This window comes from Myotis brandtii, unplaced genomic scaffold (assembly GCF_000412655.1).
Source record: "Myotis brandtii unplaced genomic scaffold, ASM41265v1 scaffold305, whole genome shotgun sequence".
NCBI lineage: Eukaryota > Metazoa > Chordata > Mammalia > Chiroptera > Vespertilionidae > Myotis > Myotis brandtii.
This window is the reverse complement of record NW_005361652.1, coordinates 1675885-1690648: the sequence shown is the minus strand read 5'-3', so window position 1 is coordinate 1690648 and position 14764 is coordinate 1675885. Positions and strand designations below refer to the sequence as shown.

At 35.6% G+C, this 14764-nt stretch overlaps 1 protein-coding gene across 1 annotated transcript in view; it reads left to right on the top strand.

The window, feature by feature from the left end:
• The window catches only part of IL1RAPL2 (interleukin 1 receptor accessory protein-like 2), a 1356387-nt gene that overhangs the window by 1075239 nt on the left and 266384 nt on the right, over positions 1-14764 (top strand). Inside the window, exon 6 of the mRNA XM_005869867.2 lies at positions 7062-7136. Coding sequence (XP_005869929.2) covers positions 7062-7136 — 75 coding nt within the window. The remainder of the gene's footprint in view (positions 1-7061; positions 7137-14764) is intronic.

Below are 14764 nucleotides of genomic sequence, written 5' to 3'. Positions count from 1 at the left end.
GAGATCAATCAAAGAACTTGGATGCATATATGCATAACCCATGGACACAAACAATATGGGGTGAAGGCATGGGACGGGGGCGGGGGTAGTGGCAAGCTAAAAGGGGTCAATGGGCAACAAAAGGGGACATGTGTAATACTTTAAACAATAAGGATTTAAAAAAAGACTAGTTTCATGTTATACTCAGTAGGGAAATTATATTTAAGGATGATTAAACATAAATAGCTACAGAGGGAAATGCAGGGAAGGAATTGTGAACTGAAATGTTAGGACTAATCTTCATCCCTTACTCCCATTCTTCCAATCAAAACATCAAGTTTGAGCAGAAAATTCAAAGGCTAGCTCAAATCCCAGTTTGTCCCTCTAGAGATCTAGGATAAGTGTTCTAATACAATTGTCAGTCTCCACTCTGTTGTTCAGGGGGCCTGATATTGATGGTCCCCCTCTTCATTTTCCAAACAGTAACTGTGAAATTCAGATTATATTTTAAAATAAATGAAAGAAATGAGCTTGCCTGCCCATGACAGCATGTGCTCTATCTCATCTGAAAATATTATAATTATACTCGGCGATGATAGATTTGTCTCTAGGCTGGTGGTCAAAATCCAGATGAATTGCTGCATTTTCTGCTTTATCATCACAAACATTCTGCACTTGGCATTTCCTAGTCCTAGATTTGATATTGGAATTTAATGAGGCTCCACTCCCATACATCTCACTGGGATGTGTTAGGGTAAGGGCAAGTTCATCCTCTTTCATTCATGGGTTTAGAAAAAACATATATATGAGTATGTAATGCCCTATAGGGAATCATGATTCAGCTGGCTACTTGCCACAAAACTGCTCTCCCTGGCCTAGGAACCTTAGCTCAGTTAATTAGTGTGTAGTCAAAGAGGCTAAAACCATTGGTTCAGTGCTGAGTATTTTTACCAGTCTCCTGCCTCCATTTTATATCTTTTTTACCTATCCATTCTGCTAATGCGTGCTTTTGATTACAGGGGGCTCCAAAAGAGACAATGTAAGCTTAATTTAAACTGGCCATAATTATAACTTTCTTCCTTACCTCCCAATGTTGGTGTGTAGATTACTTGAACTAATGTTTATGAAAGCATTTTGAAAATTATGATCCACCTACAAATATAAGGCACTTAAAATCATCATGAATATTAATAATGTCACTTTAGTACTTGACATTTAACAATAATAAAATCAGGGTAAATATAACCATAGTCCATGGGAGGACGTAAGCTAAGGATAGGAGAAAACAATGACTCTAAATTCATATTCCGATTAAAGTAGGACAAAACATTAATCATTGAGTATGAAATATATTACTTACAATTGATTGCCACCTATCACATTTTAATTACTGTAATTCATTTGGAGGCAATGAACATTTTAAAATAAGACTAAAAACAGTTTTTGTCAAGCTAAGTGTCTATAACCTGAATGTGTAAGACAAATTGACAATTCTACAAATAAAACAAAATGATTTTTATAAATAAAATGTAGGTGGCTGGGCTTAATTTAAATTTAGTAATGTTTTGAAAGCATAGTTTATGTAAGTTGTTCTAATTAATGTATAAAAGGTATATAATGAAAATTTAATATTTCTCTGACTGCCCATACTGTCCTTCCCCCATCATCCACCCTTTCTCAGCCACTCAATTTCGCTCCTCAGATACCAGTTTCACATGTATCCCTTCAGAAATATTCCATGCTTACACAAAAACTTTATATGTGTATACACATATATCACATATGTGTATGTTTTATGTATTCATGTATTTTATTCAAAGGATTGTATAATGTGCATACTATTAGAACCTTGTTTTTTTCATTGAACAGTTTATCTTAGAGATATTTTCATTACAGATACATAGATTTAGCTAATTTTTTCAAATAGCTGCATAATCATATATCATTATATTAAAGTACCAGGTTATTTTTTTAACCAGTGGCCTACTGATAGGTATTTTGGTTGTTTCCAATATTTTGTTATTATAAACAAAAACAAGTAACAACAAAATTGAACATTTGTTATGACTGGATTTTAAATTCATATATTTAAATTTTGTTTAAAAATATATCCCTTATCCTATCTAATAAAGAGGAAATATGTTAATTGACCCTCACACCATTGCAAAGATGGTGGCACCCAGAGCCAATAAGGAGGGAATATGCTATTTGACTGCCACACCCTCAAAGATGGCCACGCCCACAGCCATAAGATGACCAGCAGGGGAGGGAAGTTAGGTGTGACCAGGCCAACAGGGGAGGGTAGTTGGGGGCGACCGGGATGACAGGGGAGGGCAGTTGGGGGCAACCGGCCCAGCAGGGGAGGGCAGTGGGGGGTGACCAGGCCATCAGGGGAGCAGTTAGGCGTCCATCAGGCTGGCAGGGGAATGGTTAGGGGGTGATCAGGCTGGCAGGCAGAAATGGTATGGGGCAATCAGGCAGGCAGGCAGGCAGGCGAGCAGTTGGGAGCCAGCAGTCCTGGATTGTGAGAGGGTACAGGCTAGGCTGAGGGACAACCCCTCCCAGTACACAAATTTCATGCACTGGGCCTCTACTAGTTCAAATAATATTTAAATATCAGATTATTAAGAGTAACTCAACTATTTAGAAGATGAAGACTGTAGATGTCATATTTCTATTCATCTATATAATGCCAAAATCAGCTTAGAAAAATATATTATTTGATTCCATAAAGAAGAGATGTATTGTAGGCCATCAATAACATTTTGTTAGAAAAATTAGAGTAATTCACTAAAACTTTTTCATTTTAAGCAATTTGAATATCAGGAAGATGAAGCTAATGTTAATGTAAAGTTCTTTCTTAAATGAATTCCTGGTAAATTTGTTTGTTATCAACAACTATTTGGGCAATCTCACCCAATTTTTATATTTTCCTAACCTTACCTGTCATGTGATCAACTTTTCTTTCTCTTCTAAACATTCTTGAAAATATGAGATGAACTTATCTCATGTCAGCAGGAAATTCTTAAGCCAGTCCATTAATGATAATTCGATGATTCTCTTAAATACCCAGCTCTAGTCTGTCTCCTGTGAATTACAAAGAAGTATAAAACATTTCCCTTTAATAAATAGAATAATAAGTTGGATAGCTAAAGCATGATATAAATTTGGGAACAGTGAAAAATAATTCAGGATATAAATAATAGTTTGATATAAAGCATTTTTATCTGTGTTCCAAGTCTTCTCATTTCTTTCTTCCAGGTGTATCTCATAGTTGCCCCCCTTTTTTCCCTTACTCCACCACTCTGACTCCTCATGCTCCTATGGCAGCATTGTTACTATATCTTCTTGGCTGACTTTGTTTTTCTCCAGCCCATTTTGTATATCAAGCCAATCATCTTTATATAGCACTTCCCTTGACTCTTTTTTTGCTTTTGTTTCAAGAATCTACAATGTCTTCTAGTTTATTACATCATGTTCAAATTCGTCTGCATGTTTCTCTTGATACTCCAGAATTGAGCTCCATTTTATCTATCTAGTTTCAGTTTAAGTTATTCCACATGATGAACAACTTGTTCTTTACTCCACTCCACCCAAATTCTTATCACTAGATCCTTCTCCTCTAGTCACACTGTACTTGATAAGTTCTAATTCTGTTTCTCAATTTGTGTTAATAATCTTTCCTCTATTTCTTCTTCCTTACTATGCCTTTGAAAGATTTATATACTCCTTAAGGTCTATATGGAGACCATTTCCTTCATAAAAGTTTTCCCATTATTGATCTCTCTTTCCCCGATTCCTTTACCACATATAGTCTTATAGCTCAAATGCTACAATTTTTGTTACATTGCATTCTTTATTTCATTATCTCATTATTTTAATGTGTTAATTCTGTGTTCATAGTCCTAGATTGCATATCTATTTCCTTCTTCTTTAGCACTTATTACAGGATTTGGTGGACAAATATGTTCAATTAGTGTTTTTGATCAGTTATTCTAATGAAGGTGCTAATGATTTTTATATTGTTTTTGGTGGTTGGGGTGGGAATTGTGGGATGATTCAGAGGCATAGAAGGTTCCATCTGCCAGACCATTAGGTTATATTTCATTAAGAATGTGTAGCACCACAAAGGTATAGAGATCAAATGTTTATCTGATAATACTTTTATTTATTTGTTTGTTTTTAATTATTTATTTTAATCTTTATTGTTGAGAGTATTACAGATCTCCCTCTTTTTCCCCCCTCATTGCCCCCCTTCACCCAGTTTCTGCCCCACCCTATGCCTTTGACACCCTATTGTCTGTGTCCATAGGTAATGCATACATGCATATAAAATCTTTGTTTAATCTCCTTCCACTCCCCCACTCCCCTCTCCTCTGAGAATTGTCAGTCTGTTCCATTTTCATTTCTCTGATTCTATTTTATTTACCAGTTTATTTTGTTCATTAAATTTCTTATTTGTTTATTTTGATTTTAGATTCAATTATTGATAGATAATGTATTCATTCCTTTTTATTGTTCATATTTCTTATATTTTTCTCTTCATTTCCCTCTCCTTAAAGAATACCCTCCAGCAATTCATGTAATACTGGTTTGGTGGTGATGAACTCCATTAGTTTTTCTTGTCTGTGAAGCTCTTTATCTGACATTCAACTCTAAATGATAGCTTTGCTTGGTAGAGTAATCCTACTTATAGGTCCTTGCTATTCATCCCTTTGAATATTTCTTGCCACTTCCTTCTGACCTGCAAAGTTTCTGTTGAGAAGTCAGCTGACAGTTGTATGGGCCCTCCCTTGTAGATAACTAAGCTTTTCTCTTGCTGCTTTTAAGATTCTCTCTTTGTCTTTAGCCCTTGGCATTTTAATTATGATGTGTCTTGGTGTGGTCTTCTTTGGGTTCCTCTTGTTTGGGACTCTCTGTGCTTCCTGGACTTGTAAATGTATTTCTTTCAGCAGGTAGGGGAAGTTTTCTGTCATTATTTCTTCAAACAGGTTTTCAATATCTTGCTCTCTCTCTTCTTCTTCTGGCACCCCCATAATGCAAATGTTGGTACACTTGAAGTTGTTCCAGAAGCTCTTTACACTATCTTCATATTTTTTGATTCCATTTTCTTTGTGCTCTTCTGATTGGGTGTTTTTTTTGTTTCCTCATATTTCAAATAATTGATTTGTTTATAGGAATCCTCTACTCTACTATTGAATCCCTGTATATTATTCTTTACTTCAGTCAGTGTGTGCTTAATTTCTGACTGTACTTTTCCATTTTTATTATTTTCTTTTCAATGTCACTAAAATCCTTGAAAGTCTCACTAAGTTCCTTGGAGGTCTCAAGAAGATTCTTGAAAAACCTTATAACCATAGTTTTGAACTTTATATTCAGTAGTTTTCTTTATTCCATTTCTTTCATTTGTAACATGTTTCTTTGTCTTCACATTCTGGCTGCTTCCATGTGTTTGTTTCTTTGTATTGGGTAGAGCTGCTATGTCTCCTTGACTTGGTAGAGTAGCCTTGTGTAGTAGGTGTTCTATAGGGCCCAGTAGCTTAGCCTCCCCAGGCACCTGAGTGGGGCACTCTAGGAGTGCCTATTTGTGGGCTGCAAGCACATCTTGTTGTAGTTGAGTCTTGATTGCTGTTGGCATCACTGGGAGGAATTGACCTCCAGGCCAATTTGCTGTGAGGACCAGCTGAGACTACAGTGGGAGATCTGCTATGCTGGAGACACCTTATGGAGCAGGACTTGCTTCAGTGTGGCTTTGTTGCTCACTGAGTCTTTCCCTTGAGTGTGTCGCTATGGATGTGTAGAGTTGTAATCTGGTATGATCAGATGCTGACCACTGGGTTCACTGGCTCTTAGGTATCCACTGCCTGGGGCCACCAGACAGGAGCTACAGAGAGATCTTCAGATTCCTCCTCTTTGTATCGGGTTTGGGAGGGCCCAGGCAAGGCCCAGCTGTGAAGCAAGGTAGACTGGTGCTATTTCTGGGTCTTGGGCCTTTCATTGATAGGTTTGGGGCAACCTGACCCAGCTGCTGCTTGTTTGAGAGATTTTATCAAAGTCTGATGCCTGAGCCAGGACAGGCCATTCATATGGAAAAGCTGCTGTAAACAGCTTGGGTGAGGCTGCAAATTGGATAGGGCATGGTCTCAGGGAATCACCAGAGCAGAACAAACAGCGTGCTTCAGGTTTATGTGAATTCAGGTATGGTTTCCAGTCAGCCCTGGGACAGGGGAGGTCTCATCATAGAAACAGTGACCACTGTGAGCACCTCCATCTGGTATATATCTGGGTCCTCCAGAGCAGCCACCAGGCACTGAGTGCTGGAGCTCAGAGGAAGTGAGTCTGAGAAAGTTCACGCAAGGCCCTTTAAAAGGAACAGGTGGGTCATCAGCAGTCTCCGTGTCACTGCCCAATCCCCACTGGTTTTTACAGCTTGTACTCACAGCAACTTCTCTTCCCAGTTCTGGGAGCCTGGCCTGGGGGTCTGGTGTGGGGCTGGGACCCCTTTTGCCTCACAGTGGGCCTCTGCAGAGACAATCTCCCTCCCAATTAAAATAGCGGTACATGTGGGTGCTGGTCCAGCCCATTCCACACCTTCCCCCATCCTACCAGTCATAATGTGCTCTCTTATTTATTTCTCTAATTATAGGACTTCCATTTAGCCAGCTGTCAGGTGGTTCTGGATGATGGTTATTCTGTATTTTAGTTGTAATTTTGATGTGGTTGTGGGAGGCAGCAAGTACCAGCATTTATCTACACTGCCATCTTGGTTCTCCCCTGATAATACTTTTAAAATCTACATTTTCTTAAATTCACAAGCTTATAAAACCACTCAACATAGTCTATCTGTTTGATCATGTTGGAAAGTGTAGCTGATGAAATGGCCTATTTACAGTGATCAATGGTGCTCTAAATATTCTGGGAAACGGGTATTGTATGGATAGAGTAATAACTCAAGTAAGAATACTGTCTAATAAATGTTTATACACCATAAAGTCTACAAACATTGAATATAATAAATTATATAATTTTTCTATCCTGTAATTTATCTCAAAATTTTTACCTTCTTTTATTTTCTCTCCTAGCTTTACTCACAGACAAGCCACCGAAGCCATTATTCCCTATGGAGAATCAGCCAAATGTTATAGATGTACAGCTGGGTAAGTCCCATTCTGGGAATAATAGATCCTAAACTTGCTCTCTGTTAACAGATGGGGAAAATTGCATGAACCAAGAAAGGTTTATTGCCACTGTTATTACATGCAAATCAATTTATGTCTACTCATTTATAACCCTGGAGTTCAGTGCAATAGCAGTTTAAGGAAATGTGTTTGTATTGCATCAAGAAATGGTAATACTAATTGGTTACACTGGGTATTCAGTGTGCTGTAGAGCAGAGCTTTTTAACTCTATGATTGATATATTCATCGGTGTTGTACATTAGTGATTGGTACAGAAAACTTTTAATGGTTGTAAGCATTTTTTTAATTAAAAATCATTAACCTTTGTGGAATAATCACTTTCAAAAAAAGAAGCCTCAAATAGCCTTGAAAATATTTTGATAATATTATTGCCAATGGCAGACTATATGGTTATTTAAAACTTGTTTTAGGGTGAAATCTTGAATATTTATGAATCATATGGTGTTGGGAAAAGGAAAAAGTTGATTGATAGGTGTTGCTGTCTTTTTATGGTCTCAAATAAGGATGCAAGGTATTGGGCCCTTTATTGTGTGTCCCCTACAACTAATCCTTGTATTTAAAGAACTTTAAGCTTAAAACTCAGAGTTCTGCCAGTATCTCTTTTAAATCTTCACTTTAACCTTTGTAAGCCTTCATCAATTGAATTCCAATCTATTCTTCAATTCTAAGAATGTCTTCCATTATGAACAAGAGAAATGAATAAATATGCTGGAAATGCATTAGAGTTACTTTTTGCATATATTTTATGGAAATATCTGACTATAGTGGGACCTATCAATTATATAGTCAGGTACGATAAATAGACCCAAGTATTTCACTCATTTTTTACTCAACTTTAAAATAATTTAATTTATTGGGGGTGATAATAGTTAATAAAATTATGTAGATTTCAAGTGTGCTATCTTTTACCCTTTGGGACAGCATGGATGGACCTGGAAAATATTATACTAAGTGAAACAAGCCAAACTGAGAAAGACAAATATCACACGATCTCACTTATTTTGGGAATCTAATGAACAAAATGAATTAACCAACAACATAAGACCTGAAGCATAGAAGCACGGAACAGTCTGACAAACCTTGATGTGGGGGTGGGGAGACGAGAAGAGATAAACCAAAGAACTTATATATCTATATGCATAGCTCATGGGTATGAGCAATAGGGTGGTGAAGACCTGGGTGGTGGGTAGGGGTTTGGAGGAGAGGGGTACAAGGCGGGGGTGTAAATGGTTGACATCTGCAATACTATCATAATAAAGATATACATTAAAGAAAACAGGTTATGAAATAATTGTTCCTTTTTTATTTGAGAGTTACATTCAGTTCTCTGTTCTGCATATTTCTAAAGTCAATACAGTAAATGAAAATTTTCAGTGGAAATAAGTATTTGTTAGTGTATGAAGTTGGCATTGATGCAGCTATTTTGTTGTCTATAGAGGAAAATAAAAATTTTTACTCTCCATGCTATAGTGTATTCCATTAGGCATCTACAAGGTTCTAGAAATTTACATACTTTTTGCTGAAAAGTGATGACAGTTTGGTTATTGCTAAATTGTGTTCACAGTATAATGCTGAAAGAAGATTAATCTTAACCAAATAACTGTATATTTTGAGATGATAAATAAGTTCTTAACAAAATAATCTTAAAACTATTATTCTCACAGTGCAAGCAAATTTAGCTGCAACGGCCCGTAGTAATGTATAAAATATAAAAACAAACGCAATGTTCAGAACACACAAAAATCTAATTTGGTCCTGTTATGTTTGATTTATTTATTTTCTCTTTCTGAAGTATATTTAGCTTTTATTTTAATAAATAAATATTTACTCCACCAGGACTAATTCTTTTTTGGCAATTGGAAGGAATTTTTGTTTTGTTTTGTTAAACAATTTTTATTTTTAGAGATGTAACCTTTGGAATTTAAAATAAACATCATATTCTTTAGAAAAATTATTTTACAATACAGGTAGTTTTAAAAATATTTCTCTGTGAAATTATTTTCATTAAAATATTTTAATAATTCTAAAAATGTTTTCTGGAAACATGGGGAAGAATGAAGGAGGAGGGGAATTATTTCAGGGTCTCTGTTTAGTGCTTTTTATCCAGTCCAGTAAGGTAAGTAAAGGGTCATAAGATAAATGTTTTAGGAAACTAAGTTAATGAAAATAACATTCAACCTGAAATCACACCATCCAGGAAAAAGAAAGATTCACATAACAGCTTGGAAAAAAAACCACACCAAATATTATACTCATTAGAAGCTACTCTTAGTAGTAGAAACAGTATATGCAACATAAAAAATATTCTTACCATTTATTCAACACCTGTCATTTGCCAGGGACTGTGCTAGGTACTTTAGAGTCATGATTTCTAATTCTAAAAGCCATTCTTAGGTATATAGTTAAAGCTTTTTTTGATACAGAAGAAAAATAATCTCATTAAAGTTTAATGACTCATCTAAAGCATCACAGAGCTCGTAGATATTAGAACTAGGTTTAGAATTCGAGTTTTCTTCCACACAATACGGCACCTACCATAAGGAAAAGTAGCAGCCCCCTAGTGCCTGTGTCCATTGGTTATGCTTATATGCATGCATACAAGTCCTTTGGTTGATCTCTTACCCCCACCCCCCACCCAGCCTTCCCTGGCTTCCCTCTGAGGTTTGACAGTCTTTTTGATACTTCTCTATCTCTGGATCTATTTTTGTTCATCAGTTTATGATGTCCATTATATTCCACAAATGAATGAGATCATGTGATATTTATCTTTCTCTGACTGGCTTATTTTGCTTAGCATGATGCTCTCCAGGTCCATCCATGCTGTTGAAATTGGTAAGAGTTCCTTCTTTTTTTACAGCAGGATAGTATTCCATTGTATAGATGTACCACAGTTTTCTAATCCTCTCATCTGCTGATGGCCACTTAGGCTATTTCCAAATCTTAGCTATTGTAAATTATGCTGCTATGAACATAGGGGTGCATATATCCTTTCTGATTGGTGTTTCTGATTTCTTGGGATATATTCCTAGAAGTGGGATTATTGGGTGAAATGGGAGTTTCATTTTTAATTTTTTTAGGAAACCCCATACTGTTTTCCACAGTGGCTGCACTGGTCTGCCAGTAGTGCATGAGGATTCCTTTTTATCCATATTCTCTCCAGCATTTGTTATCTCTTTTCTTTTTTATAATAGTCATCCTAACAAGTGTAAAGTGATATCTCATAGTGCTTTTGCATTTCCCTGATGATTAGTGATGTTGAGTACTTTTTCATGACCCTGTTATCCATTTGTATGCTTTCTTTGGAAAACATGTATATTCAGATTTTTGCCCATTTTTAATTGGGTTATTTTTGTTGTTATTGAGTCATATGAATTTCTTATATATTTTTGATATTAATCTCTTATTGGATATATGGTTTGTAAATATTTTCTCCCATTCGATAGGGTGCCTTTTTATTTTGTTGATGGATGGTTTTCTCTGCTGTGCAGAAGCTTTTTAGTTTGATGTAGTCCTACTTAATTATTTTTGCTTTTGTTGTCTTTGTTTTTGGTGTCAAATAAAAAAATCATCGACAAGACCCTGTTTTCTTTTAGGAGTTTTATGGCATCAGGTTAAATGTTCTAGTCTTTAATCTAAATAGAGTTGATTTTTGTGTCTAGTGTAAGATGGGGTTCCAGTTTCATTCTTTTACATGTGGCTCTATAGTTTACCCAGTCCCACTTGTTGAGGAGGTTATCATTTGCCAATTGTATATCATTGGCTTCCTTGTTGTAAATTAATTAACCATATATGAATGGTTTTATTTTGGGGTTCTCTATGCTGTCCTATTAATCTATGTATCTGTTTTTATGCCAATGCCATAGTAAAGATTTGTTATATTATTGAAAGTAAGGAAGTGTGATGCCTCCTCCTTTGTTCTTTCTCAAGATTGCTTTGATTCTTTGGAGTCATTTGTGTACCAATTTTAAAATTGTTTTATTTCTGTAAAAAATGAACATAGAATTTTGTAGTCACTGCATTGAATTTGTAGTATGAATATTTCAACAATATTGAATCTTCCAATCCATGAGCACAAAATACCTTTACATTTATTTTTCTTCTTCAATTTCTTTCATCAGTGTCTTATAGTTTTCAGTGTACAGATCTTTTACCTCTTAGATTAAATTTATTTACAAATATTTTATTGTATTTGATAATACTGTAAATGAAATTGTTTTCTTCATTTCTCTTTCTCATATTTTGTTGTTAGTGCATAGAAACACAGCATATACTTGGGTATTGATTTTGTATTTTTAAATTTTATTAAACTTGTTTATTAGTTCTAACAGTTTTTTTAATGAGTCCTTAGGGTTTTCTACATATAATAACATGCCATTTTCAAATAGAGGTAGTTTTGCTTCCTCGTTTCCTATATAGATGCCTTTTACTTATTTTTTACTAATTTCTCTGGTTAGTATTTCTAAATACTGTCTTGAATAAAAATGGGAAGAGTAGGCATAATTTTCTTGGTGCTGACCTTAATTGAAAAGCTTTCAACTTTTCACCAATGATTATTATATTACATGTAACTTTTATTTTGTTGAGGTACATTCGCTCCATACCCACTTTGTTGAGAGATTTTTGTTGTTGTTATTGTTTCATGTTTGCTCTTTTTATTTTATTATTTTTTATTGTCTAAAGTTTTATATATGTCTTTTTTTTTCTACAATTGACCCTCCCCACCCCAAGCCATTCCTCGGGCAATGCCTCACTGCCTCAGTGTCTGTGTCCATTGGTTATGCTAATATGCATGTATACAAGTCCTTTGGTTGCTCTCTAACACCCGCTCCCCTACCATTTGTCTCTGGATCTATTCTTGTTCATGAAATTATGTTGATCATTATATCCCACATATGAGTGAGATCATGTGATATTTATCTTTCTCCAACTGACTTATTTCACTTAGCATAATGCTCTCCAATTCCATCCATGCTGTTGCAAATGGTAAAACTTCCTTCCTTTTTATAGCGGCATAGTATTCCATAGTGTAGATGTACCACAGTTTTTTAATCCACTCATCTGCTGATGGGCACTTAGGCTGTTTCCAAATATTAGCTATTGTAAATTGTGCTGCTATGAACATAGGGGTGCATATATCCTTTCTGATTGGTGTTTCTGGTTTCTTGGGATATAGTCCTAGAAGTAAGATTACTGGGTCAAATGGGAGTTCCATTTTTAAATTTTTGAGGAAAGTCCACAGTGGCTGCACCAGTCTACATTCCCATCCGCAGTGCATGAGGGTTCCTTTTTCTCCACGTCCTCGCCAGCACTTTTCCTTTGATGATTTGTTGATGACAGCCATCTGACAGGTGTGATATGGTATCTCATTGTTTGGATTTGCATCTCTCGATTGATTAGTGACTTTGAGCATGTTTTCATATGTCTCTTGGCCTTCTGTATGTCCTCTTTCGAAAAGTGTGTATTCAGATACTTTGCCCATTTTTTGATTGGATCGTATATCTTCCTTTTGTTAAGTTGTATGAGTTACCTGTAAATTTTGGAGATTAAACCCTTATCAGAAATATCATTGGCAAATATGTTCTCCCATGCAGTGGGCTTTTTTTGTTTTGTTGATGGTTTCTTTTGCTGTGCAGAAGCTTTTTATTTTGGTGTAGTCCCATTTGTTTATTTTCTCCTTAGTCTCCATTGCCCAAGGAGCTGTATCGGTAAAGATATTGCTAAGACATATGTCTGCTATATTCCTGTCTATGGAGTCCTGTAGGATTTTTATGATTTCCCGTCTTACATTCAAGTCCTTCAGCCATTTTGATTTTGTTTTTGTGTATGGTGTAAGTTGGTGATCTAGTTTCATTTTTTCATGTATCAAATTTCCCAGCACCATTTATTGAAGAGACTGTCTTGACTCCATTGTATGCTCTTGCCTCCTTTGTCAAATATTAATTGGGCATAATGGCTTGGGACGATTTCCAGGTTCTCTATTCTGTTCCATTGGTCTATATGTCTGTTCTTGTGCCAGTACCAGGCAGTTTTCAGTACCATGGATTGGTAATATAGCTTGATATCTGGTATTGTGATCCCTTCAACTTTGTTCTTCTCTCTCAGGATTGCTGTGGCTTTTGGAGTCTTTTTTTATTCCAGATGAATTTTTGGAGAGTTTGTTCTAGATCTTTGAAATATACTGTTTGTATTTTAATGGGGATTGCATTGAATCTGTAGATTGCTTTAGGTAGTATGGACATTTTAATGATGTTGATTCTACCAATCCATGAACATGGTATGTTTTTCCATTTGTTTATGTCATCCTCTATTTCTTTTTTCAATGTTCTGTGGTTTTCCGAGTACAGGTCTTTTACCTTATTAGTTAAGTTTATTCCTAGGTATCTTAATTTTTTTTGGGGGGGCAAAGGTATATAAATGGGATTTTTTTCTTTTTTTTCTGTGAGTATTCTTGGTGTTTTCTTTTTTTTCTGTGAGTTAATTCTTGGTGTATAGAAAAGGCATAGATTTCTGGGTGTTAATTATGTATTCTGCTACATTGCCAAATTCATTTACTAGGTCTAGTAGTTATTTGATGGAGTCTTTGGGGTTTTCTATGTATATTATGTATATTATCATGTCATCTGCATGCTATTTAGCTTCCAGGTGTTTGATTTTTTTTATTATAGTTGATTCCTAGTTTTATGCCATTGTGATCTGAGAAGATGATTGATATGATTTCTATTTTTTAAATTTGAAAAGACTTTGCCTGTGTCCCAATATGTGGTCTATTTTTAAGAATGACCCATGTGCACTTGAGAAGAATGTATATTCTGTGGCTTTGGGGTGAAATGTTCTGAAGATGTCAATTAATTCCATCTGATCTAGTGAGTCATTTAGAATTGATGTTTCTTTGATGATTTTTTGTTTAGAGGATTTGTCCAGTGGTGTTAATGGGGTATTAAAGTCCCCTACTATGACTGTATTGCTGTCAATCTCTCCCTTGATATTCTCCAGAAGTGTTGTTGTTGTTGTTTTTTATGTATATGGGTGCTCCTGCATTGGGTTCATATATGTTTACCAGAGTTATATCTTCTTGTTGAATTGCTCCCTTTAGTATTATGAAGTGGTCTTCCTTATCTCTTGTTATGGTCTTCACTTTGAAGTCTAATGTGTCAGATGTAAGTGTTGCTACCCCAGCTTTTTTTTTTTCATTTCCATTCTCCTGAAAAATCTTTTTCCATCCCTTCACCGTCAGTTTGAGTCCTTTGTTCTGAGGTGGGTTTCCTGTAGACAGCAGATATATGGGTCATGATTCCTTATCCACTGAGCTACTCCTATGCTTTTGATTGGGGCATTTAATCCATTTACATTTAAAGTCATTATTAATAGGTACTTGTTTGTCACAATTTTTATTCTTTATTCCTGTGTTCCTTCTTCCCTTCCTATATCTTCTTTTTATAGCAGAATCTTTAGCATTTCTTGCATTGCTGGTTTGGTGGTAATAAACTTCCTTATATCGGACAAAATAGACCTGAAAGTGAAGGCCATAACAAGAGATAAGGAAGGCCATTTCATAATACTAAAGGGATCAATACAACAAGAGGATA